The following is a 21,787-nucleotide window of genomic DNA, read 5'->3' as shown; positions in this document are numbered from 1 at the left end:
CGCCACCTAACCAGTCTTCTTCTTCTTCTTCGGCCGCTCCTCCTCATCGTCCTCGTCATCGTCCATGTCCTCGTCGTCATCGTCATCAACCTGGTTGTCAACATCGCTTTCGGCACTGCCGGACCCGTCGCTCTCGTGGTTGCTGTCGTACTCCTCGGCAACGTCACTCTCACTCTGGGAACGGAAGTCCTCGTCCACGCTTTCTTCGTCCTCATCCGCCGAGCCCCGGTCCGCCTTGGCCCCGACGACCTCCTCGTCCGAGCTGGCCATGGCCTCGTCTCTCAGGGCCGCAGCCATAAGCGTCGTTTCCTCATCAATTTCGTTCTTGACACGCAGGCCCTTCAACTTGAAGAAGTCCTCGAGAGCCTTCAGGTCCTCACGATTGATATTGCTGAATTGCGAGGACCCCGCGCCGGACTTCATGTGCACCGTGATGTCGAACGTCGACAGAGCCGAAACGGCGCCATTCACACGGGAGAATGTAATGGATTGCGTTTGGTCGTATGAGATGTAGGTGGCCGGCTTTGGCACAAACATGAAAGCCTTCTCCAAGCAGTAGAGGAAACCCTCGCTCGCTTTGATCGAGCACTTGATGCCGTACTGCTGGCGGTGTCTAGAAGCGTGTCAGCATGTCAACTCTCCGTCAGCACGATAGTTGGGGAACGCACGTTGTGAAGTCCTTTGCGGGCGCAGTGATCTTCTTGTTGGCCAAGCCCTTGAAGATATAGGCAACAACCTGGTGCAGAGGCTGTTCATAATGGGGTTGCAGCTTGTCCTTGTATTTGCCGTTGAGCTCCTCTTCGGCGAGGTTGAGATCCAGGGTAACTTCCTCATCCTGCTTAAACTGCATGATGAGGAATGGGTACCGCGTCTGACCCTGCCGAAGAGGCGGGTCCAGGCCGATACACAACATGAAGTGGGTGTCGTCGGGCTTGGGAAGGACCATAAACTTCTTGATCGCCTCGTACTGAATTTTGTAGTCGTAGGTTTTGCCCCGCAAGCGGAAAGAGGCATCGTACATGTCGATGTCGAACCGACCTCTGCACAACCGTTAGAAACAGACAGAAGAATGGTAGGGTAGGCGGCACGGACCTTGGTGTGAGATGCAGGACATCCAGGAAGGTGGCGATCGTATCGCCAGCCGTCTCTCCAATCTCCGCCTTCTCAATAAGAGTATCGTAGAAGAGCGTAACGGCGCTCTTTTCCTCCTCGTCCACGCCGCTTCCGGCATTGCTGCCCTCGGCTTCTTTCCGGGTCGTTGTGCCGGGAATGTAGAACCTCATCTCCGTGAGCTGGTCTCTCCCGGCCGCGGCTTTCTTGCCCTTCCCTGGTGTGGCGCCATTCTGGCCGTTGGACTTGCCTGCGTCGGCGACAGAAAATTCGACCGCGATTTCGTTGCGACCCGCCAGGTTGGTGTTGGATATCTCCGAGTATGGGATTTCGAACGCGGGACGATTTTGCACATTGAACGAGATCTCAGCCTTTCCAAACTCGGCTTTGCCCCAGTTCCAGCCGCGCAGCGAGTGTTCCTTGTTCTCGAGGGTTGCGCTGTACCAGTTCTTGAATATTTTGCTGAGGCGCTCGTAGTCCTGCTCCAAGTCAGCCGATGCCCGCCGAACCCGCTTGCGTCATCCCTACCTCTTGTTGGAAGCCGTCCAGCTGGAGGACTCCCGAATTCCGCTGCAGGATTTTCACCTCGTAGCCTCGAGCCGCTCTGCTCCACTGTGCGCCACCGATGTTGCTCGAGTCGAGGGTGAAGGTATCGCCGCCGCCCGCGGGCTTCCACCCCAAGCCGTTCTCGGCAAACCTGCACTTGCCATGCTCTCGGGATAAGTCCAGATGGATGTTGTCGAAGCTCTCGCTGGCGGCTTGTCAGCTACTTGTCCGTCGAACCGGGAATGCGCTGCAGGCGACGGAAATGGTGGACTGCACGGAAATAATATGGAAACCCAAAATTTGAGACTTACATGGCTGCCATGATTTCGCGTTATTTAATTGCTCTGGGATGTGGAATGGTTGAGCGATGGATCCGATCCGCAGATGGAAAGTTGGGAGTTGCAGAGTTGGAGTTCGCCTGGCGCGTGTGAAGGAGGTCGACGCGACAGGAGCTAAATTGGAACGCTCGGCGGTCAAAACTGCCGGGCGGTCAGTCAAGACCCACTATCAGCTTCCCTGGTTGTCATCGCCGATAGAATAGCTTGATATATGACACACAGATCGAAAAGGCTTTGAACTGTAAATTGGTCTCAAGAAGGAAGTAAGTAAGTTGGATTTATTCGTGACCATTTTCGAACCTTACTGACCATTTATCCATCACTTTGGAAGCAGGTCGAGGCAGAGAACAACGGATCATAACCGGTACGACGTATTTGCAATTACGCGGTTATGTCCAGTTTCTGACATAGGTATGTTGGCGAAAGATGATGTAACCTATGTCAAACCCATCGCTTCACTGAAAATTTGCAAATCGATGAGAAACCCAATTTCCTTCTTCGATTCATGATGTTTCTGTGACTTTTCAGAACACATCTGCCTGTTCGGGAAGAGGTCTTCAGCGTGGAGATGGGAGCCTCCCTGCCTGGAGTGCTTGTGTATGGTAACCAAACGGAAGCTCGCACGCATGTGGGGTGCCCCCCAGCACTAACTAAAATCGGTGATGTAAGTGATGGAACCATTATCCAGATGTTCTCTCCCATGATGTAAATTAAATGCCTGCTCGCCACCAACGATCTTTGATCGGGTTCGGATGATAACACGAAGCATTTAAGGGAGCGTTCACCATAATTTTTTTTGCACAAAACCTGTGGTCCCTAAGCTTAGTAGTATTGGCTGCTTTGCGTTGGCCCGACTGCCAACGATCATCACCTTGAAGGACCGGGCGATCGGCCGACCAGTGTTGTCATCGACCAGCAACCGACATATTTCGAAGCTCGCAAACCTTTACCTCAACCACCTATCACCCTACACCAAGGATACGATTAATTCCGAGCCTATTTTTTTTCCGAGCGCAAGTCGTCGGAACCTACCTAAACATCCGCAAACAATGAGCTTCAACCGCCCCATCCGTGGCAGCTGCCACTGCGGCCGCAACCTCTACATGATCCAACTCCCACCGGACCAACCTGCCACGCAAACCGCCCAGATTCTATTCCACCCGCACCCTTCACATCGTAGGCCGCCTCCCCCTCCCCCGACAACTACCTAGTCAAAAAAAAGAACCTACCTAACTAACCACCCCCACCCCCGCGTGGCAACAGGCTCAACCCTGGGCACGCCGCTGCCCGCCTACCTCCGCGTCCCCCTCCAATACTACCGCGCCACCGCGCTCCCGAAACAACCCGACGAAACAAACGCCATGATCCACCGGGCATACGACCCACCCGGCGCGAGAAACTGGAAAGAGACAGCAGAAGAAGAGGAGGCGCGAGGAGGATGCGGCCAGGGCCACACGCGGCGGTACTTCTGCGGGTTCTGCGGCACGCCGCTGTCCTTCTGGTCCGAGTCGCCCCCCGCCGAGGCCGACTTCATCTGCCTGACCCTCGGCAGCCTGCTGCCGGAGGACTTGGCGGATCTGGAGGAGCTGGGCTTGTTGGCGGGGCTGGGATTGCCCCGTGGTAGCCCGAGTCCGGGCCCGAACCCATCCGGTGCTGCTGCTGCGTCGGGTTCGGGTTCGGGTTCGGGTTCTGATGCTTTGAGGGGAGGCGATGGTGATGTTGCTAGGGAGGAGGAGGGGGTGGTGGGGAGTGTTGGGGTGTTGTCGTGGCTGGATACGCTTACCGAGGGGAGTAGACTAGGGGAACTTTTGCGTCAGGCCAGGGGCGGGGCCGCGGTTCCGAAGGGCAGAGTGAGGATTGAGTGGGAGATTGTTGAGTGGAGTGGGGATGATGATGGTGGTGGTGAGAGTCCGCGAAAACGGAAGGCCGAGGAGATTGAGGGGGCCGTTGAAGACGAAAGGATGGAGGGAAGCGCGCAGTGAGTGAGTGTTGCGTTCTGTGCCTGGCGAAAAGGCTAGGCTATCCCCTATTTGCCGGCAGGTTAGGTGGTTTGGGGGGGCTTATGCGGCTCGCTTCGAAGATCAAGGCGAAAACAGTCCCCAACGCGGGACGGGACGCATGCACCAAGCCCTATACGGTTGGCAGGTCGTCGCGAGAGGTCGATCGGCGTAGTTGGCGTTTACTTGGAGGGATGATTGGGCAATCAGGGGACTGTAGTCGGAGATTATGAAGGCAGGAACCAACATATTTTCGAACATCTGGTTGGACTTGTCACTTAAGGGCATTTCTCGTAACGTTTCATGATTTTCAGGCTGTCCCGGGCGGCAATGATGGTTCAACAGAGCCGCGCGGGTAACCTACTGTGGTTGGTAGAGATCGTCAATCAAAAACAACAAGAATTGCCGGAGTGGTTGCCATGACCACAGGAGTCTAGCCGTGACGACTTACACACCATGACCCAAGTAAACAGGCCATCGATGTTCATGCTCCGGAATAGCCAGCCGGTATTGCCGTCGCTCATAAGAATTTAAAGCAGTCGTCCACCCCCTTCGCTGACGGGATCTCACGCCGGCGGCCGAACCGTGGTCAGCCGCTTCGGTCCACTGTGAGCGAAGCTTTGTGAATCGCCAGAATGGCCGGGGTTTAGCCATCGGTAGGAAGCGACTGGCCACTGCACGAACCGCTCCGGAGTTTTGCCAGATAGACGCGATCGCTAGTCAAGCTAGCGACGGTGTGCCGTGCCATGCAAGCCCATTGCCAACCATGTTTTGGGTTGGCGGTTGAAAGAGGCTCGTCTCGGCGCGGGCGGTGTGGTGCCGTGGTTTGGCTGCATAAATCGACGCCCCTGCTCGTGACCATGTTTTGGCCGCAGCCACCCCTATTTATACCGAAGTTTACCCAGCCAAGGTCCTTGCTGTGGCCCTTCACGGGCCGTGATTCCGGAAACAGATTCTGGGGTGGAGAGAGCAGCATGAGCGACTTTCGGGATCATCCAGCGGGGGTTTGAGGGGGCCATTGGCCATCTGCGAGCAGTGGGAGAGCATATGTCGATGCTGGAGCTCCTGCAGCTCTCGGCCGAAAGAGCCTCTTTATGTAAGGTACCTGGGTACCCGGAGCGCCACGCTCGATTTTGTTTCGAGAAGGTGTGTTTCGGGTTGTTCTTCCGAGAGCCCAAGGGCTGGGCAGTTTTCCTATTGGGGGTTGGTGGGATTGGTGGGATTGGTGGGGTTCGAGGGTTTCTGGCCCCTGCTCGAGCCCTGTTCTCCGCAATTTCGTGCATTTTGACAGGGCCCTGCATGCTTGCCCACATCAACCATCGGGTCACTCGCCGTCGACCACTGAAGGCGCTCCGTTGGACTCGGTTTTACCAGGGCTATCTTACCCCGCGGTGGGGGGCCCACGGGTCCTTGTCGGGACCCCGGCTACGCGCATCACCCATGGATGGTTCATGGCTGTGCGCAAACGTTGCACACGGCTAGCTGGATCATGGCCCGCATCTCTCATCAGTCTATGCCTAGCTTTCTCTCGGTGTTGACGGTCCGAAGCGCGCGGGAGAAATGGGGGGATAATGGCATGAAACAGCGGTGATGGTTTCCATAATTATATAAAGATGGGCAGCCCGTCCCTTTCGGCCTCTCGAGGTCCTGGTAAGCACCCTCTCTGTCTTCATCTTCTCCCTTGATCTCCTCCCACACCAGCTCAGGCACACAATGTCTCTTCCCAAGGACTTCCAGTGGGGCTTTGCCACTGCCTCGTAAGTCTCTACCTTGTCTCATCCTATCTGGCACTTATCTACCTAGATAGCTTCAGTAGGAAGCACCAACCCTTGAAGTCTTGACTGACAACAATCCCCCCCTACCAGGTATCAGATCGAGGGCTCCATCCACGAGGATGGCCGTGGCCCGTCCATCTGGGACACCTTCTGCGCTATCCCCGGCAAGATTGCCGACGGTAGCTCCGGTGTTGTCGCCTGCGACTCGTATAAGCGCACCAAGGAGGACATTGACCTGCTCAAGTCTGTGGGTGCCCGTGCCTACCGCTTCTCCATTGCCTGGTCGCGTATCATCCCCATCGGCGGTCGCAACGACCCCATCAACCAGAAGGGCATCGACCACTATGTCAAGTTCGTCGACGACCTGATCGCCGCCGGCATCGAGCCCTTCATCACTCTCCTCCACTGGGATATCCCCGACGGACTGGACAAGCGCTATGGCGGTTTCCTCAACAAGGAGGAGTTCACGGCCGACTTTGAGCACTACGCCCGCGTCATGTTCAAGGCCATCCCCAAGTGCAAGCACTGGATCACCTTCAACGAGCCGTGGTGCTCGTCCATCCTGGGCTACAACAGCGGCTACTTCGCCCCCGGCCGCACCTCGAACCGCGCCAAGTCGGCCGTCGGTGACAGCTCGCGCGAGCCGTGGATTGTCGGCCACAACCTCCTCGTCGCCCACGGCAAGGCCGTCAAGGTGTACCGCGAGGAGTTCAAGCCCACGCAGGGCGGTGAGATCGGCATCACCCTGAACGGTGACGCCACCCTCCCCTGGGACCCCGAGGACCCGCTCGACGTCGAGGCGTGCGACCGCAAGATCGAGTTCGCCATCTCGTGGTTTGCCGACCCCATCTACTTCGGCCACTACCCCGAGTCGATGCGCAAGCAGCTCGGCGACCGTCTGCCCGAGTGGACGCCCGAGGAGGTTGCGCTCGTCAAGGGCTCCAACGACTTCTACGGCATGAACCACTACACGGCCAACTACATCAAGCACAAGAAGGGCGTCCCCCCCGAGGACGACTTCCTGGGCAACCTCGAGACGCTCTTCTACAACAAGAACGGCGACTGCATCGGGCCCGAGACGCAGTCCTTCTGGCTGCGGCCGCACGCGCAGGGGTTCCGGGACCTGCTCAACTGGCTCAGCAAGCGGTACGGCTACCCCAAGATCTACGTGACGGAGAACGGCACGTCGCTCAAGGGCGAGAACGACATGTCGCTCGAGCAGATCGTCGAGGACGACTTCCGCGTCAAGTACTTTGACGACTACGTCCGCGCCATGGCCCTGGCCTCGTCCGAGGACGGCGTCAACGTCATGGGCTACATGGCCTGGTCGCTCATGGACAACTTCGAGTGGGCCGAGGGCTACGAGACCCGCTTCGGCGTCACCTATGTCGACTACGAGAACGACCAGAAGCGCTACCCCAAGAAGAGCGCCAAGAGCCTCAAGCCCCTGTTTGACAGCCTGATCCGCAAGGAGTAGGCGGTTGAGTTGTTGTTTGAGTGAATGGTTGTTGTGTTTGAAGTGGTTGATGATGCATACCACCTTTATGCCGCGAAAATGCTGGCTCCTGTTTCTGAGGGAATCCCGTCAGGGTTATTATGATAGTTATGATTGAGCGAATGTGGAATAAGCGTTGTTTCATCACTTGGTGTGTTTCTGTGTGCCGATATGTGATATATGAGAATACATAACATTGCTCAATTCAGTGTTATTTTGGCACCTAATTGTTGTGATCGTGAGCTATCTCGAGGACCTCCTTGACGCATGCCTGTGGGATGCAAAGTCGGATTCTGCCATGCCTAGGCTTGTGGTACAGGAGGCCATCCTTCAGGTCGAAGGGTAAGCCCCTCAGTGGTGGCGGTATCCTGGCAGCCTGGGTAGTTGGATGGTCGGGTTGTCCTTGGCTTTGCGCTCAGCTGCCTTCCTGCGTTGTTCTTGGCGGTTGATCTTGTCCCGCCGTTGAGAGATCTGCTCAAGGATGCTCCGGTACTTGTTGTCTGCTTGGTAGCCGTCGACGATTCGCTGTCGGAAGTCTGGGTCCAATTCCACGTGCGTGACGGCAAAGTAGGATTCCATCCAAATGTCGTCCAACTCGTTGGCGTCTGGCGTCCGTTCCGGCTCATCGTCGTCTGTGTTGGGGAGACGCGATAGTGCGTCGGGGACGAGGTTCAGCTTGCCCGGAATGTGTCTGACGTCAAGTCGGTACTGGGCGAGGTAGATGGAGGCCAGGATGTGTCGCGGATTCAGTTTGCCGAGGTCTGTCGTCCGCAGTGACGATTGATTGACGATGCCTCTTGTTGACTGATGATCTGTGAGGATGACAATGGGGTGCTCTGACGACTGGAGGTATTTAAGGATGCTGAATATTCGTTCTTCGTCAAAAAAATAAATAAAAAAATAGAAAGCAATTCGTAAGTATTATTCCTTTCATCTCTCTTTTCTTCCCCCCTCTCTTTTTTCTTTTATCGCTTCTCTTTCCTTCCTTTCTATCCTTCCATGTCACGTTTTCTTCTCTCTTGTTTTGCCTTTTTCTTTTATTTTATTTTGATGAGCATTATATCAAGGGCCGGCGTGGTCAACTTGCTCTAGATATCTTCGCTTACCTGCAGTAATGGTGAAGTACGAATCTTAATTCTCGTTAGGGTTCTACGACATCCAAACACGCTTACGCCCACGGCCTCGTTCTTCCTCGTCCCCGCTTGTCGCACAAGTAGGATCCGGGCCAAACTGAGCCAATAACCGCCCTCCACCTCGCATCCGCCCTCGTCGTCGTCGCCAGAATGCCTAGACCAAAACGTGCTCAACATCCTCCGGCAATCAGTAGGGTCCACTATCTTGGTGTTCGTGATCCGCATCACAGGCTCCCAAACGCGGAGACACCGGGATGCCCTGGTTCCTGACAGAAAAGTGGAGGAAAAGACGGCGGGGCTGAGGATGGTATATGCAAAGCGTGCAAAAAGACACTCTTTTGAGAGACCTGGGGGGAGGGCGTGTAGGCCGCGGTTATGCCAGAGGCCCGCGACCTGGCCGTTGGGGGATGGGACAGCGACGTGGATCAGGAGGCGGATTTGCTTCGAGGGAGGCTGGGAGGAGGTCGCAGACGCCGGCAGATCTCCCTCGTCGACGTCATCAAAATCCGAACCGTCTACGACCTTGGGAGCAAAACAGAGGTGACGCTCGTCGAATACGCGGTGGAAGTCGGAGCGCAGGGGAACTAAGTTCGCCGGGGAGTCTTGGGGTTGCGTAGAGAAGGAGAGCATGGAGGAACTGCCGTACCAGTCCATCAGGTTACGATCCCACCATTCGTGCTCGTTGGAGGGGACGCAGTGCGCGACGTCAACGCCGTGAGAGTAGTTAGTTGCGACGCAAAAGCTGGTACATTGGCCTACGGCCATAGGCTGGACGTTTGTATTCGTTTGTAGTTGCAGGCGGGCCCAATGCACGGGGAGGTCATGATGCGGGAAGGTCTAGTCCGAGAAGCGGGGGATGATGGGATATGGTGACGGAGGGCATGTGGGACCGGAAGAGGTGGTGCCTGGGGGCCCAGACGCGGATGCCGAGAGTTGGAAGTAGTAGTATGGGTGACCGCGAAGGATACCGTCCGCGGGTCGGTCGACGCGTTTCTGTCCAAGCTTGTCGATGGAGAAGAAGCCGGACCATTGGTTGCAGGCGATGAGACCGCAGGCCACAAGGGCGGTGTCAAAGCAAACACCGCCATCATCGAGACAGGGGAGGGATAGGAATGTCGCCGACGTGAAGTCCTCGTCGTAGCCCGGATGGACGAAAGAGATGTTTGGCTGAAATACCGAGGAGAGAAGAGAAGGTGGAATCGCGGCGGGATCGTTGGATGCAGGGCGAGACCGCATGTTTTCTACCGCTGTGTTGTGTTTCCTTTCTAAAAGCGGCCACTTCACCTCGGTTGCCTTATGATTCGGAGGTCCTAGCACTTGGAAAGGGGCGGCGCAGTGGGAAAAGGTAGTGCACAGAGGAAAGGCGAACGTCTTCGCCAATGGAATCAAAACAACATACTGTGCAAACGATAATCTACCCAAGTACCTAGGCAGCCTCTAACCAAAGAAGCCGAACTCGAAAGGAGAGCAAGAAATTAAGGAAAGAGAAAGAAATAAAAAAGAAGAAAGAAGAAAATAAAACAGAGCAAAAGAAATTATATAAAAGAAACATAAGAAAATAAAACTAGATTTGGGCTTCCGAATGTCTTTTTTCCTTCCTCTCGTCGGAGGTTTGGTCGGCATCCGCACTTGGAGTCGGCTTTCTTTGGTGGTAGGCCCGCACAACCCCAAACCACCAGTGCGGGGGCCGCTCTAGCTGCCGAATAGGGTTTAGCGGGGATTGCAACCGCACCCCGTGGGCCTGGAACAGGACGAAACGGGGAAATGCGGAGAGAAACCGGGGTCGGGGTTCGTTGCCGCGACGGTGCGGCTGGCCGAGGAATTGAAGACGGCAACCGGACGGCAGGAAGCTGTACTTTTCGTCTTTACCGTTGCCGGCTGACTCGAGACGGAAACACCGGAGTACATATGTAACTTTCTCCTGCTACTCCGACTGAGACCCCAGACCGTTTAAGACAGTTAACTAGTTATTCCCCAACACCGCCCGTGCTCTTCTTCATTCGGTCCAGCGGCGGCTTTGATCGGCACGAGACACATCGGCCCCGGTCCGTGGCAGAAACTCCGTGTCACTTTCCCCCGAGCACAAGTTGCACATCACCCAGCATTTCCTCTTCTCCTACATTCTCAACCTTTCATCCCACATTCAGCTCACCCATCCGGTTGAACTCTCCGCTACCATCACTTCACCAAACCTTCAATTGCAGTCCCCGGCCCCTTCCCGCCGCCAACTCCGGCCAAACCATCCAATTCCCAACCCTCCCAAACAAACAAAACGAAACAATCATCACCATGTCTTCCCCCGCCCCTTCCCGCCTCCGCGGCCTCCTCAACCACCTCCTCCCCCCATCACCCCCCACCCCCCACAACGACCAGGACCAACAACCCCAGCCCCAACCCCCACACCACCACCTCTCCCAGCTCTCCCCCACCTTCTTCCTCGAGCGCGCCGCCGCCATCGAGCCGCTCGCCGAAGCCGTCTACCACGTGACCACCAACGGCGCCGTGCTGCGCCGCTCCTACCGCGAGCTGGCCGACCGCGCCCGCGGCCTGGCCTACTACCTGCGCAAGAAGGGGCTGCGCCGCGTCGGCATCCTGGCGCCGAATACGCCCGCGTTTTTGGAGACGGTGTACGGCGTGGTGGCGGCGGGGGGGGTCCTCGTGCCGGTGAATTATCGGTTGAAGGAGGTGGATGTGAGGTATATTTTGGAGTTTGCGGAGGTGGATTGTGTGGTGGTGGATGGGGAGTTTGAGGGGTTGTTGGGGGGGTTTAGGCAGGGGAGGCCGGGGGTGGAGGTTATTGTGGATTTGGTGGGTGGTTTTGTGTTGTTGTTGATTTGCTTGTTTTTGTGTTTGCTTTTATCTTTTGTGCTTTCCTCCATATTTGGGACCGAAGAGGGTGACGGCTGGCTAACTCACTACCGCAGGACACCGACGCTACCGAGGGCGAGCTGTGCGGGCCGTTTGACGAGGCTGTGCTTGAGGGGCTGGTTTACGATCGGGAGACGGGGAGTAAGGGGTGGGCGGATTTGGTGTCGCGGACGGTGGCCAACGAGGATGACATGATTGCGATTCCGTTCACGTCTGGGACGACATCCAAGCCGAAAGGTGTGGTGTATACCCATCGAGGCGCCTATCTCGCTTCGCTGGCAAATATCGTCGAGTCTGGGCTTAATGTCCCGGATGGGAGGTGCAAATACCTCTGGACCCTGCCGATGTAAGCCCAAGCTAGACCATGATGCGGAGAACAATACGCTGACCGACAACAGGTTCCACGCGGTTGGCTGGACATTTCCCTGGTCGGTCTGCGCCGTCCGCGGCACACACGTCTGCCTACGCAAGATCGACTACCCCCTGATCTGGAAACTCCTCAAGGAAGAAGGCATCACGCACTTCAACGCCGCACCGACCGTCAACACCTTGCTCTGCGCCCACGCCGACGCCGAGGCCCTCCCCCGCCCGGTCCGGGTGACCGTAGCCGCCAGCCCACCGACCGCGCACCTCTTCGAGCAAATGACCAACCTCAACCTGCTCCCGGTCCACGTCTACGGCCTGACGGAAACCTACGGCCCCATCACGCGGGGGTACATGCTGCCCGAGTGGGACCAACTCCCCAAGCACGATAAATACGCCAACATGGCGCGACAAGGACACGGCTTCCTGACCGCCCTTCCGGCGCGCGTCGTCAAGGCCGACCAGCCCGAGGGCGTGCTCATCGACGTGGCCAAGGACGGAAAGGAAATCGGCGAGATCGTCTTCTCCGGGAACATCTGCTGCAAGGGTTACTACAAGGACGCCGAGGCGACGCGCAAGCTGTTCGCGGGCGGCGTGCTGCACTCGGGCGACCTGGCGGTGTTGCATCCCGACGGGAGCATCCAGATCCAGGACCGGGCGAAGGACATCATCATCTCAGGTGAGCCCCCCAACCCAAACCCACAACACAACCACAGCCCCCTACTAACCAACCACCCCCACCCCCCAACAGGCGGCGAAAACATCTCCTCGGTCGCGCTCGAGTCCATGCTCGTCGAGCACCCATCCATCCTAGAAGCCGGCGTGGTGGCGGTGCCGGACTCGCACTGGGGCGAGCGGCCCAAGGCCTATGTCACGGTCAAGGGGGGCGCGCAGACGGCGCTGCGCGGCGCCGAGGTGATTGAGTGGGCGCGCACGCACAGCGCCATCAGCAAGTTCATGGTGCCGCGCGAGGTCGAGATCGTGCGCGAGCTGCCCAAGACGAGCACGGGTAAGATTAAGAAGAATGAGTTGCGGGAGTGGGCGAAGAAGGGCACGCCGAGGGAGGTGTTGGTGGGGTGAGGGTGGTGGTATGATAACGAATGATGGATGGGGATTGGGATGGGGATGGGAATGGTGGGTGTAGATTTTGGATGGTATATTGATATCTATAGATGGTTCTTTCGGCACTATCCGCATTATGCAGTTGGGTATTCATGCCGTATAATGATGATCCCCTAAAAGAAAACATATATTCCATCTTCCGAGCAGGGATGAGCGATGAGATGGTAGGCATAGGCTGGATACATTGTTGAAATGAATCCGAAACACCACGGCACACCCCCGACCAAGCGACTTGGAGATCATGAGAATAGTAAAAATGGAAAAAATTCCATCATCAAGCTAAGGAAAAGTATTTCAAGGGATGAGTCTGCCTCTGCTAGCTCATGGCCCTAACCCTGACTGGTGGTGGGGTTGAGAGTCAACTTCAAAAAAAAAAAAAAAAAAAAAAAAAAAGATGAAACACCACAGCCAAAAAATTGAAGCTAGCGATTACTCATTTTAAAACCCCCAGATTGTGAAAATAGTAGGAAATGGGAAAATTAAACATCAAAGCAAAAAGAAAATATTGAAGGAATATCTCTGCTAGTTATACGGCCCTAATCCTAACTAGTGGTGGGGAGCAAAGTAAAAAAGATGTGAATGCCGACTCTAAACACCATCGCCAACTCATTCACTCCAAAAAATCGAAGCTAGCGATTACTCGTTTCGATCGAGTGACCTCCGGGTTATGAGCCCGGCGCGCTTCCGCTGCGCCAAATCGCTTTCTTTGCTTCCTGCTTGTTGCTTGTTTTCCGGTTCCAGGGGTGTGCCTGATAAAGAGGAGGGGGGGGGAGGACGAATGGGCTGTGTGTGTGGCACTGTTGTGTCTCTCTGCTTTCATCTGTTTTTTTTTTTCGTCTGTTGTGACTCATTCGCGCCCCGCCATCGCAGGGGTGAGACAACAGCCGGCAGGCCTGGCGTGGGGTGCCAGGGATTGGTCAATGGAGCCTTTGGGATCCGTCCTCGGTTCGGCATTTGCCTTTGTGGGAAGGTCGGGAGGCTCTGTGGGTGCTGGGTTTATTGTGTACTCGGTAATGATGTGGACATGACGGCCGGAAGGGGACTTTTTGTGTTCACAAAATAGCTCTGCAACCAGCCTTGGGGATGCGATGATGGGACAGGTAACAGGTAGTACAGCTAACACACTTCTTCCAGGTTATACAAACGCCTTCGAGGCTAGGAAACTAGCAAGGGCACATACAAAAGCTAACCACAACGCCACGTCATGCTCTGGGACAATGACATCGAAAGATAACCGTCCAGATAGTGATAGAACATTAAGTACGGGTATGGGTATGCGTATGAACTCATCAGTCATTGAGAGACCGACCAAGGGGTATACGTGAAGGAAACATTAGAAATGAAAAACAGGGTTGGCGTGGATATCAAGCTGTGACGGCAGCAGGGGGTTCAACTGACAGAGATTCCGGCCCGTCCCGCGACGGAGTGGCCGTGGTTGGAGACGCGGGCGCAAGTTCGGGGTCCGGTATTTGAATGTCGAGCTGCGGAGGTTAGCGCCCATCAACAAAATCTCGGTGGTTGGTTGGTTTGACATACCGTCATGTATCCCGTCCGCCGTAGCGGCACAATCTTGGGTGGGATCATGCCCTCCTCCGAGTCCATCCCCCTCTCCATGTCGGAATTCCACTGCTCGATCCACTCCTCGAGCTTCCGAAGGCGCGCCTTGGCAGCCGTGAAACCAAGGTCATCCCAGAGCCACCCGGTCGCCAGGCCCAGGACGTTGTCCAGGATATTCCTCCAAGCGTACGGGCTAAATATGGGCACAAGTTCACCGTTGAGCTTGTCGATGATGCGGCGGAACTCTTGCTCTGAGACGCCCGCGGGATCCAAAATGTCGGGATACAGATTAGAAAACGTGGGCGCAAGGTCACCCTCGAGCAACCAATCCCGGCGGACCCTGATGATGCGCGTGTTGGCATACTCGGGAGAATCTGTCGGGACATGCGGGTTCAAGTGCGGATAACACGGATGTTGCGGCCCCCATTCTTCTCCATTGTCTGGCGGTTGATCTGGGTCCCCCATGATAGACGAATCGCTCGAAGAAATCGCCGACCCGATGCCGGATATCCCAGAAGCCGTCGAGTGACGATGGTTCATAACATCCGGTCCGCGTTCCAGGTCCGGCGTGAAGCCATCCCCGGCATCCTCAGGCGGCGCCATGACTTCCTTTCCTTTGCCCTTGTCCTCCTTCTGCTTTGACCCCGGTCTGAAGCTGAGCCCGATCGGTGCTTGCAGCTTCGTAAAGCTCAGGCCTCTTCCCCTATACTTCCGGGCCTCAGGGACCACCAGGTGCGCGGCGTGTCGGTTGGCTGAGGGGCCTGCCTCTGGTTCCTCGACCGGCGATGGCGTGTGACTCGCGCGCTTCCCGTCGTACGAATGGCGTAACGAGGGCGGCAGGCTGGCGCGCTGTTCGGCCCCGGCGACGCGATCAAGGTGGAGACTGGCCCTGTTGGATAGCGCAGACCGGACCTCGCGCTGTTCCGGGACTGTCAGGAGCGGGTAATCGCCGGCGGAAGTGCCGGGGGCTTCGGGCGCGTACTCGGTGACGTCAAGTGTAGGGCGCGCGAGCGGGACCGGCGGAGGTGGCGGTGTGGACAGACGGCGTGGCCGGCTAGTCGGGGGTCCCAAGTTTCTCGGAGTCGAGTTGGTCGGATTCCAGAGGCGCGCCGGGTGAAGCTGCCTGAGCGGGACACCGGCACGGCGGGTGCGGAAGGGCGATTGCAGAAACGTGTCCGGGGCGCCGCCGAGGCCCCTTCGTAGAAGATGGTGTTCTCGCGATGGCTGGTGGTGCTGGGTTATTGGCGACGTCGCAGCGGGTGGGGAATTGGGGGGCTGTTGCGACGGTGGCGGCAGGTTCGAAATTGCTGCTGTTGGCAATTGAGCTTCGGTCGCTGCATCGAGGGCAAGCGCTTCCTGGGACCGGGGGTGGGCAGCGGGTGCCGTGGGTGAAGCCGTGGGGAAGATCTGGCAGTGGCGGCCGCCGAGACGGCCTCCGAAGAGCTAGGATGCCGGTTTCCCCCCTTCTCCGGGCAAGTTATTTCCCGGCCGGTCTCCAGAACGATGGGACCCAGTCGGCCGCTGTTCTGCTAAAACCTCCAGTACACACGAGAGCCACAAATTCCAATGTCTTTCTCCACCTGATCAAAAGCAACCTTGAAATTGCCCCGAGACTAGCGTCTAGCACGCCTAGTACTAAGTAACGGAGATGGGTCGCGTTCCACAGCGTCAATGGAGATACAGGCTAGAAAGAGGAAGGTCAGAAAGGCGCCGCGCGAGTGTGCCGCAAAAAATGGGTGGGTTCAATTGGGTGTCTGGATTTTACCAATCTGCGGGTGCGATCTTGAATGGTTTTCGAGGGCAGCAGGTCTCGCAAGCCAGAGAAGTCCAGCCTATCTAAAAGGGGCTTAGTGCATGCATGTTTTCGTTAGCAAAACCAACTGACTGATCCGAAGAGGCAAGCGCAACCTTAGCATTCCATTCCTTTTACGAGGTGACCGAACCATCAGACGCAACGACGCAGCTTCGAAGGCCGTTTGCATACATGGCCGCAATTGCAACCTAGTCCTCCGGGCTAAGTTCACGACTTTTCGCCACTGTTGATCACAGGTCAGAAGTTTGAGCAGAAACTGAGTGGTTAGCATTGGGATTGTTATAGGGTTAGGGTTGACCAACACCGCAATAATCGAGCGCACCACCTCTGACGATAACAAGCGTTTTATCCACCCGGTGTTTACTACTTTAGTACCGGCGGGTTTACTGTACCTGTCTATATCCATGAGTTTAACGAGGAACCTCCGGTATATATTGTGATATGAAGAACCTTGCCCAGGCTTGCTGATGTCGGCTTCGGGTATGAGACACCCCGCCACAAATCCGGTTTGGGAAGTCGCAAGGCGACACACAGATTCGTCTCGGGCAGGTACCTAGCTCACGAGTACCCTTTCCTCTTCCAAGACAAACAACTTTCAGGTCATCAGCCTTCTCAATCATGCCCCCATGATGATCGATCGTATCTGCGACGCCGTCCGCCTTCAAACACGACGCGACGGATGAGGTGAGACAGCAGTTCTTCCTCTGTTCTGGTAACTCGCCGATTACGTCACTGCCATCCGGGCCACTCAGCATCATCCATCGCTTCAATCCGCTCAAACAGCGTGACAACACATGGGATTGAAGAAGGAGCTATATTTCGCTTTTTTAACTTGCTATGGTCTCCGCCAGGCCGGAGGCTGGCAGCCCGGCCGTTAGCACGTCCGCATCCTCAGCTCCGGACTCTCCCGGAGTCCTCCGTAGCCGTAAGTTCGGCGACCGTGCTAACCCCGCGGCCATGCGCCGGTCCTCTACAAACGGACCACCCGGGCCACCCGGACCAAGAATACCACCGCCTGAGAATTATGTCCACCGCCGCAGCTCCACTTTCTCGCAATATAGCATCAATGAAGCAGTCCAAGATTTCCATGAAGAGATTGCTGATCCCGGGCCGGAGGTCAACCGCGAGCCGACAACATGGAAGTCGTTGTTACCTATCATGTTTGCTTCGGTTCCTCCCATCGCAGGACTGTTCTTTGAGAACGGAACAGCCTTCTTCAGCGACCTCATCCTGCTATTTCTTGCTACCGTCTTCCTCCACTGGTCTGTAACGGCGCCATGGTAAGTAATCCTTAGCCCTCACATGCATGTGGTGGAATATTCAAGCGCACGCATTCATTGTCCGTAGGAAATGGTACAGCTTGGCCCAGCAGGTCCGGGAGGACAGTGAGCCGGCCTTTGAGGAATCACTGAAAGCCCAAGACGACGAATCGCCGATCAAATCCGGCAGCGACTCCGAGTCAGTAAATGGCAAATATCAGTCAAAGGTGGACAAGTATGACCGAACACGCCAGGCGGACGCAGCTCTGGATCGGCTACAGAGTCTCGAAATAATGGCACTGGCCACATGTTTCTTGGCTCCCGCCATTGCCACATACCTCCTCTACTCGGTCCGGTACCTCCTTAGCCCTCCCTCTGAGAACTTGGTCTCGAGCTTCAACCTCGCCATCTTCCTGATGGCCGCCGAGATGCCACCGGTCTCGCATTTGATCAAAATGATCCTGGCGAGGACGCTACATCTTCAGCGGATCGTCAACACGAACCCATACCGGGTAGTGTCGGTCACCGCCTCCAACTACCGCGGCCTCCTGGCGCGGGTCGAGGACCTCGAGGCGCGGGCGCTCGAGCAGTCGGAGAGGCCCCGGTGCGAAGGATGCGACTGCATCGACGGCCAGAAGCAGCAGCAGACGGCCAAGCGGCTGCGTGAGGACGTGACCCGGGACGTGCGTGCTGCCGTCGGCCCGGAGATCGACGGCGTCGTCCGTGCCGTGAGGCGCTACGAGAGAAAAACCAGCACCCTCACCAGCGACACCGATCACCGGCTGGCGGACCTGCGTCAACGCCTCGACGATGTTATCGCGCTGTCGGCTGTCGCCGCTAGGAACAATACTGGTGGTGTGTGGGGGCTCCTGGAGACGATGGCCAGCGGCATTTGGATGGTACTTTCGGTCCCCGTGGCGGCGGCGTTGTCTTTAGTTTCGCTGCTTCTGTCCCCTATTTCCAAGCCGCTGAGCTGGATTGCCCACCAGGGGCGGCAGTCGAGGACTGAGGCCGCGGAGCGGAATCATGAACGAGGGAGGAAAGTAGTTACGAATGGGCAACCGCAGGAGAATGGTCCAGCACGGGCGCGGTCCGTCAAGCAGGGGCGGGCTGTCCAGACATTCCCGGCTGTGTTTCCACCGAGGCCGAATAGGTTCAAGTCGGGGTGAGGCAGGCGAGCTGGTTGTTGCGTGTATTATTTTTTCGATGTGTGACGATATGAGACAGCGGGGATCGCGGCGAAGCGTGGGGTCATTTGAATGGTGTTTCTTGAGCTTTTTGGTGGAATATCATGGCTTTTTCAGCTGGGTCCTTTACATATCGGTGTGGCAATCTTGACGGCTTTCAGGTGCCGATCCCGGTTGCATCAACTACGTGCTCGACCGCCGCTGACGGGAGCATTAACTTCGGGTTTACATGGTAGTCCGAGTAATCGGCATTGAGGACACTGGTCGAAAGGTGGATGCTGGCGGGTATGTGTTGTTCTCTTCCGAGGATGGACACGATGATCTACAGTGGGTAGTTCTGAGATGGTGTAGACTTCTTTTGTTGTTTCGTCTGCCTGTTTTAACTGACTAACCGGCTGAGTTACTGATTGACAATGTAATTAACTGACTTACTGCCTGACTAACAAGTAACTGACCGGCTAACTACAAGTAACTGACTTACTCGCTAATTTACCAACTTACTGGTTGACTTTCTGACTGACTGACTAGCTTTATTGACTGACCTACTGGACGACTAACTTACTAACTGACTTACCGACTGCTGAAGACGCCGCAGGTTCGGAAGATCATGTGAGACAAGGTGTCTCGCCTCGTCTCGGCAAGTACAAATGATCTCCAGCACGGTGTGGTATGGAATCGACGTGGGGTAGTCATGGATTTGCGGCTTTAATTGTGTGACGGAGACCGTTGGCATAACGACCCATCTGGATATGTGGCGGTGAACACTTTACAAGCAGATCATGGTGTTACGGGGCGCTGGGGTGTTGGAATCGGCGAGACAACGGTTGGGTTTGGGTGAATGTGTGGTTGTTTTACACCTAGGATGACACGGAATGTGTTGTTGTTTTTCGTCCTTCTCTTTCTTCTGGCGGGTCTGTACGGGACGGCACGGAGATTCAGCCCGGAACCGGAGGAAACGGGGTAGCTTTTCAGGTCAGGGCTTCAACATGGGACTGGCCTCGCTTTCGTTAAAGCATCCCGAGGAAAGCAAAATCAGTGTTGTTGTTGGCAAAGATCCTCAGTCACTCCCCGGCCCGGCTATGTGGTGAATTCGGGAATGAGACGGTATCATGGTCAAGGTCATGTCAAGCACCCATGTGTGTTAGGCGTGGTGGTGTCCCAATACTAGAACAAACTAGGACATAAAAGACATAAGGGCAGTTCAATTTTGAGAATGTGCCAGTGTCCCAATCTCCCAATTTCTGGAGTTGATGTACTTGCCTGAAGGGTTGGGTAAGTGTTCGTCCGGATCGGGAAAGCGCATCGAAAAGATGTCGAAGTGGGGCTGGTGGGTGTGGGGCTGGAGCTCAAGCTTGAACAGTGGAAGTCGTTTGTCCCTTCCTGGTAAGTTATTCGGCCAATGCTACCTAATGTGCTTTCGTTTGAAAATTTTCCAGCTTTTCTTCTCACTTTGCTTCTTCTCCAACGCCCCAGGGCTCTTCTCCCACCAGGCCACGAAAACTCCAATGGCGGTGGCGTTAAGTTGTGCCCATGTGCGTGAAGATCGACAGATTAACCTATCCCGTTACATCCCGTGGCTTGGCGATGCGGGCGAGGTTCAGGTACCCGCGTGGAAGTCAACTTGGTCGACTCCGGGACTCTGAGTTTCAATCTCTTCTCAATTACCTACATACCTTCCGAGGCCGACTGGCTTGTCAACAGTCAACAGAGGAATGTCCTGGAAGAGATTATACCAATCTCCAATCTCCAACAAAGGAAAATGTGATAATTGGGATGTCAGACCGCTTGCCCAACTGACCCTGCCGTTCACCAACTAGCGGTCGAACGACGCTAGCCCAGCACTCCTCAGCCCGCCACGGTTGGTCACATCCTGCCTCCGGAATCCTTCCTTTCGGCCCGGGTTAGTTCTGTCTCAGTCGGAGAATTACGGCTTCGGCCGCAAACCACAGGCCCGTGCTTGGTTGGGCCTTTCCTCAATGCTCTGCAACCCGACAGATAACAGGAGTGGGGATGCTCTGGGAATGAAACCGAGGAGTAAAAGAGGATTGTCGGGTACAGGCTATCTTCAGGACACTGAAATCCAACCAACTTGACCGATGAAGTCGACATGTTCCCGTGTAACAACAAGGAAAAGCATATTTACCCCTGTCACGGCCCCGGATTCGACGCTGTCAGGCCCCGGACCCTGTCCCCTGTGCCGTCCCGTTTTTAGCCCTGGCGCCTGCAATGCAACTCAAAACCCGACCTCGAGTCATCGACATTGTCGTCCTTGCTCATCTCGTCCGCGATGCTGCCATCCAGTCGAACAGATTGTGGGTTGGCCGACACGTTGGCCTCCCATAGCGTGGGTGGGCGCACGTCGACACGACTGGATAGATTCAGCAACCGCATCCATGAACTAACACTCGGACTTCTGCGGCCAAGTTGCGGTTTTGTTTTGGGCATCCAAAGGTTTGCCAACCCGGCGGCCTGGACAGGAGTCCGCTAAGCTAGGAGCCTAGTTATCCGTTCCTTCACCTCACACGCACCGGCACGCACGCTACCAGTCCCATTGGACGATGCTGGCGCCGCTTTGTTTAATGGTATGTGTGTCTTGGCCAAGATCTCATGAATGATGGTTGAAAATGCGAAGCTACAGCCTCCGAAGACAAGCTTCCACTTAAGCCGCAAATCACACCCGGCTGGGCCGTCGCTGTCACCATCCTTTTTGGTACTGGCGTTGCCCACGCACTGGTGGGCATCAGGACGAACCGGGTACACACCTTCTTCAGCTCTGTCTTTCTTGTGGCTTTGGGGACGACCGTTTTGATATTGTACCTCACGACTCCTCCGGTTAGCCTTGTCGAAGGCGCCTTTGTAGTCGCTGCCGTCTGCATCGGTGCGGTACTCGGTGGGCTTGCCATTTCTTTTAGGGACCTCACCGAGTGTCTAGGATGTGTACTCGGCGGGTTCAGCTTCAGCATGTGGTTGCTGACCCTCCACCCCGGCGGGCTCGTCTGTCACAGCCCAGGCAAAACTTGTTTATTGCTGTCTTCAGTTTAATGGGTTTTTGCTTGTATTTTAGCCGCTGGACAAGGGCGTATGGCCTCGTGGTTTGCATACCCCTTTCTGGCGCAACAGCGGCCGTCCTCGGTATCGACTGCTTCAGCCCTGCGGGTCTCAGGGAATTTTGAGCCTACATCTGGGAGCGGAACGACAACCTGTTCCCCAAAGGCACTGTCACC

General features: G+C 56.0%; 8 protein-coding genes and 1 non-coding gene across 9 annotated transcripts; 4 read left to right on the top strand and 5 right to left on the bottom strand.

The window, feature by feature from the left end:
• Positions 1-6: 6 nt before the first annotated feature.
• Positions 7-1,978, bottom strand: F5144DRAFT_549115 (POB3-like protein; the record flags this gene model as incomplete). The annotated part of the gene is made up of 5 exons (XM_066787558.1): positions 7-613; positions 669-1,040; positions 1,093-1,589; positions 1,639-1,861; positions 1,968-1,978. 5 exons carry the CDS (start codon positions 1,976-1,978, stop codon positions 7-9), a joined length of 1,710 nt encoding a protein of 569 aa, XP_066641085.1.
• An 892-nt stretch (positions 1,979-2,870) lies between these two features.
• On the top strand, positions 2,871-4,149 carry F5144DRAFT_281718 (uncharacterized protein). The gene is made up of 2 exons (XM_066783714.1): positions 2,871-3,170; positions 3,258-4,149. Exons 1-2 carry the CDS (start codon positions 3,044-3,046, stop codon positions 3,974-3,976), a joined length of 846 nt encoding a protein of 281 aa, XP_066641084.1. The 5' UTR covers positions 2,871-3,043; the 3' UTR covers positions 3,977-4,149.
• A 1,440-nt stretch (positions 4,150-5,589) lies between these two features.
• F5144DRAFT_281711 (glycoside hydrolase superfamily) lies at positions 5,590-7,467 on the top strand. The gene is made up of 2 exons (XM_066783713.1): positions 5,590-5,748; positions 5,857-7,467. The coding sequence occupies exons 1-2, from the start codon at positions 5,705-5,707 to the stop codon at positions 7,241-7,243; spliced, it is 1,431 nt and encodes a 476-aa protein (XP_066641083.1). The 5' UTR covers positions 5,590-5,704; the 3' UTR covers positions 7,244-7,467.
• An 832-nt stretch (positions 7,468-8,299) lies between these two features.
• On the bottom strand, positions 8,300-9,630 carry F5144DRAFT_652936 (uncharacterized protein). The gene has a single exon (XM_066793063.1). The coding sequence runs from the start codon at positions 9,157-9,159 to the stop codon at positions 8,350-8,352; it is 810 nt and encodes a 269-aa protein (XP_066641081.1). The 5' UTR covers positions 9,160-9,630; the 3' UTR covers positions 8,300-8,349.
• Positions 9,232-9,630, bottom strand: F5144DRAFT_603942 (uncharacterized protein; the record flags this gene model as incomplete). Its single annotated transcript, XM_066791317.1, has 1 exon — positions 9,232-9,630. The coding sequence occupies one exon, from the start codon at positions 9,628-9,630 to the stop codon at positions 9,232-9,234; it is 399 nt and encodes a 132-aa protein (XP_066641082.1).
• A 1,053-nt stretch (positions 9,631-10,683) lies between these two features.
• F5144DRAFT_494938 (uncharacterized protein) lies at positions 10,684-12,705 on the top strand (the record flags this gene model as incomplete). Its single annotated transcript, XM_066786067.1, has 4 exons — positions 10,684-11,202; positions 11,319-11,608; positions 11,661-12,304; positions 12,377-12,705. 4 exons carry the CDS (start codon positions 10,684-10,686, stop codon positions 12,703-12,705), a joined length of 1,782 nt encoding a protein of 593 aa, XP_066641080.1.
• A 672-nt stretch (positions 12,706-13,377) lies between these two features.
• Positions 13,378-13,449, bottom strand: F5144DRAFT_t123. The gene has a single exon. It is a non-coding gene; the product is annotated as a tRNA-Met (tRNA).
• A 511-nt stretch (positions 13,450-13,960) lies between these two features.
• On the bottom strand, positions 13,961-15,504 carry F5144DRAFT_652917 (Golgin subfamily A member 7/ERF4 family-domain-containing protein; the record flags this gene model as incomplete). Its single annotated transcript, XM_066793062.1, has 2 exons — positions 13,961-14,228; positions 14,284-15,504. Coding segments are annotated over 2 exons (1,338 nt in total), but the record flags the coding sequence as incomplete, so codon positions are not given.
• Positions 15,505-16,739: 1,235 nt separating this feature from the next.
• F5144DRAFT_281629 (uncharacterized protein) lies at positions 16,740-18,669 on the top strand. Its single transcript, XM_066783712.1, has 2 exons — positions 16,740-17,397; positions 17,465-18,669. Exons 1-2 carry the CDS (start codon positions 16,955-16,957, stop codon positions 18,543-18,545), a joined length of 1,524 nt encoding a protein of 507 aa, XP_066641078.1. The 5' UTR covers positions 16,740-16,954; the 3' UTR covers positions 18,546-18,669.
• Positions 18,670-21,787: the final 3,118 nt, after the last annotated feature.

This window comes from Chaetomium tenue, assembly GCF_020726465.1.
Source record: "Chaetomium tenue strain MPI-SDFR-AT-0079 chromosome Unknown F5144scaffold_5, whole genome shotgun sequence".
NCBI classification, from domain to species: Eukaryota; Fungi; Ascomycota; class Sordariomycetes; order Sordariales; family Chaetomiaceae; genus Chaetomium; species Chaetomium tenue.
Note: the sequence above shows the minus strand (reverse complement) of the source record. Positions and strands in the feature narration are given on the sequence as shown.

Bases quoted from the DNA above. Each gene is read 5' to 3' on its own strand.
- F5144DRAFT_281718 (XM_066783714.1), top strand. From the start codon at position 3,044: ATGAGCTTCAACCGCCCCATCCGTGGCAGCTGCCACTGCGGCCGCAAC. The intron at 3,171-3,257 runs GTAGGCCGCCTC...GCGTGGCAACAG, and splicing joins CCACCCGCACCCTTCACATC to GCTCAACCCTGGGCACGCCG.
- F5144DRAFT_281711 (XM_066783713.1), top strand. From the start codon at position 5,705: ATGTCTCTTCCCAAGGACTTCCAGTGGGGCTTTGCCACTGCCTC. The intron at 5,749-5,856 runs GTAAGTCTCTAC...CCCCCCTACCAG, and splicing joins TGGGGCTTTGCCACTGCCTC to GTATCAGATCGAGGGCTCCA.
- F5144DRAFT_652936 (XM_066793063.1), bottom strand. From the start codon at position 9,159: ATGGCCGTAGGCCAATGTACCAGCTTTTGCGTCGCAACTAACTACTCT.
- F5144DRAFT_281629 (XM_066783712.1), top strand. From the start codon at position 16,955: ATGGTCTCCGCCAGGCCGGAGGCTGGCAGCCCGGCCGTTAGCACGTCC. The intron at 17,398-17,464 runs GTAAGTAATCCT...CATTGTCCGTAG, and splicing joins TGGTCTGTAACGGCGCCATG to GAAATGGTACAGCTTGGCCC.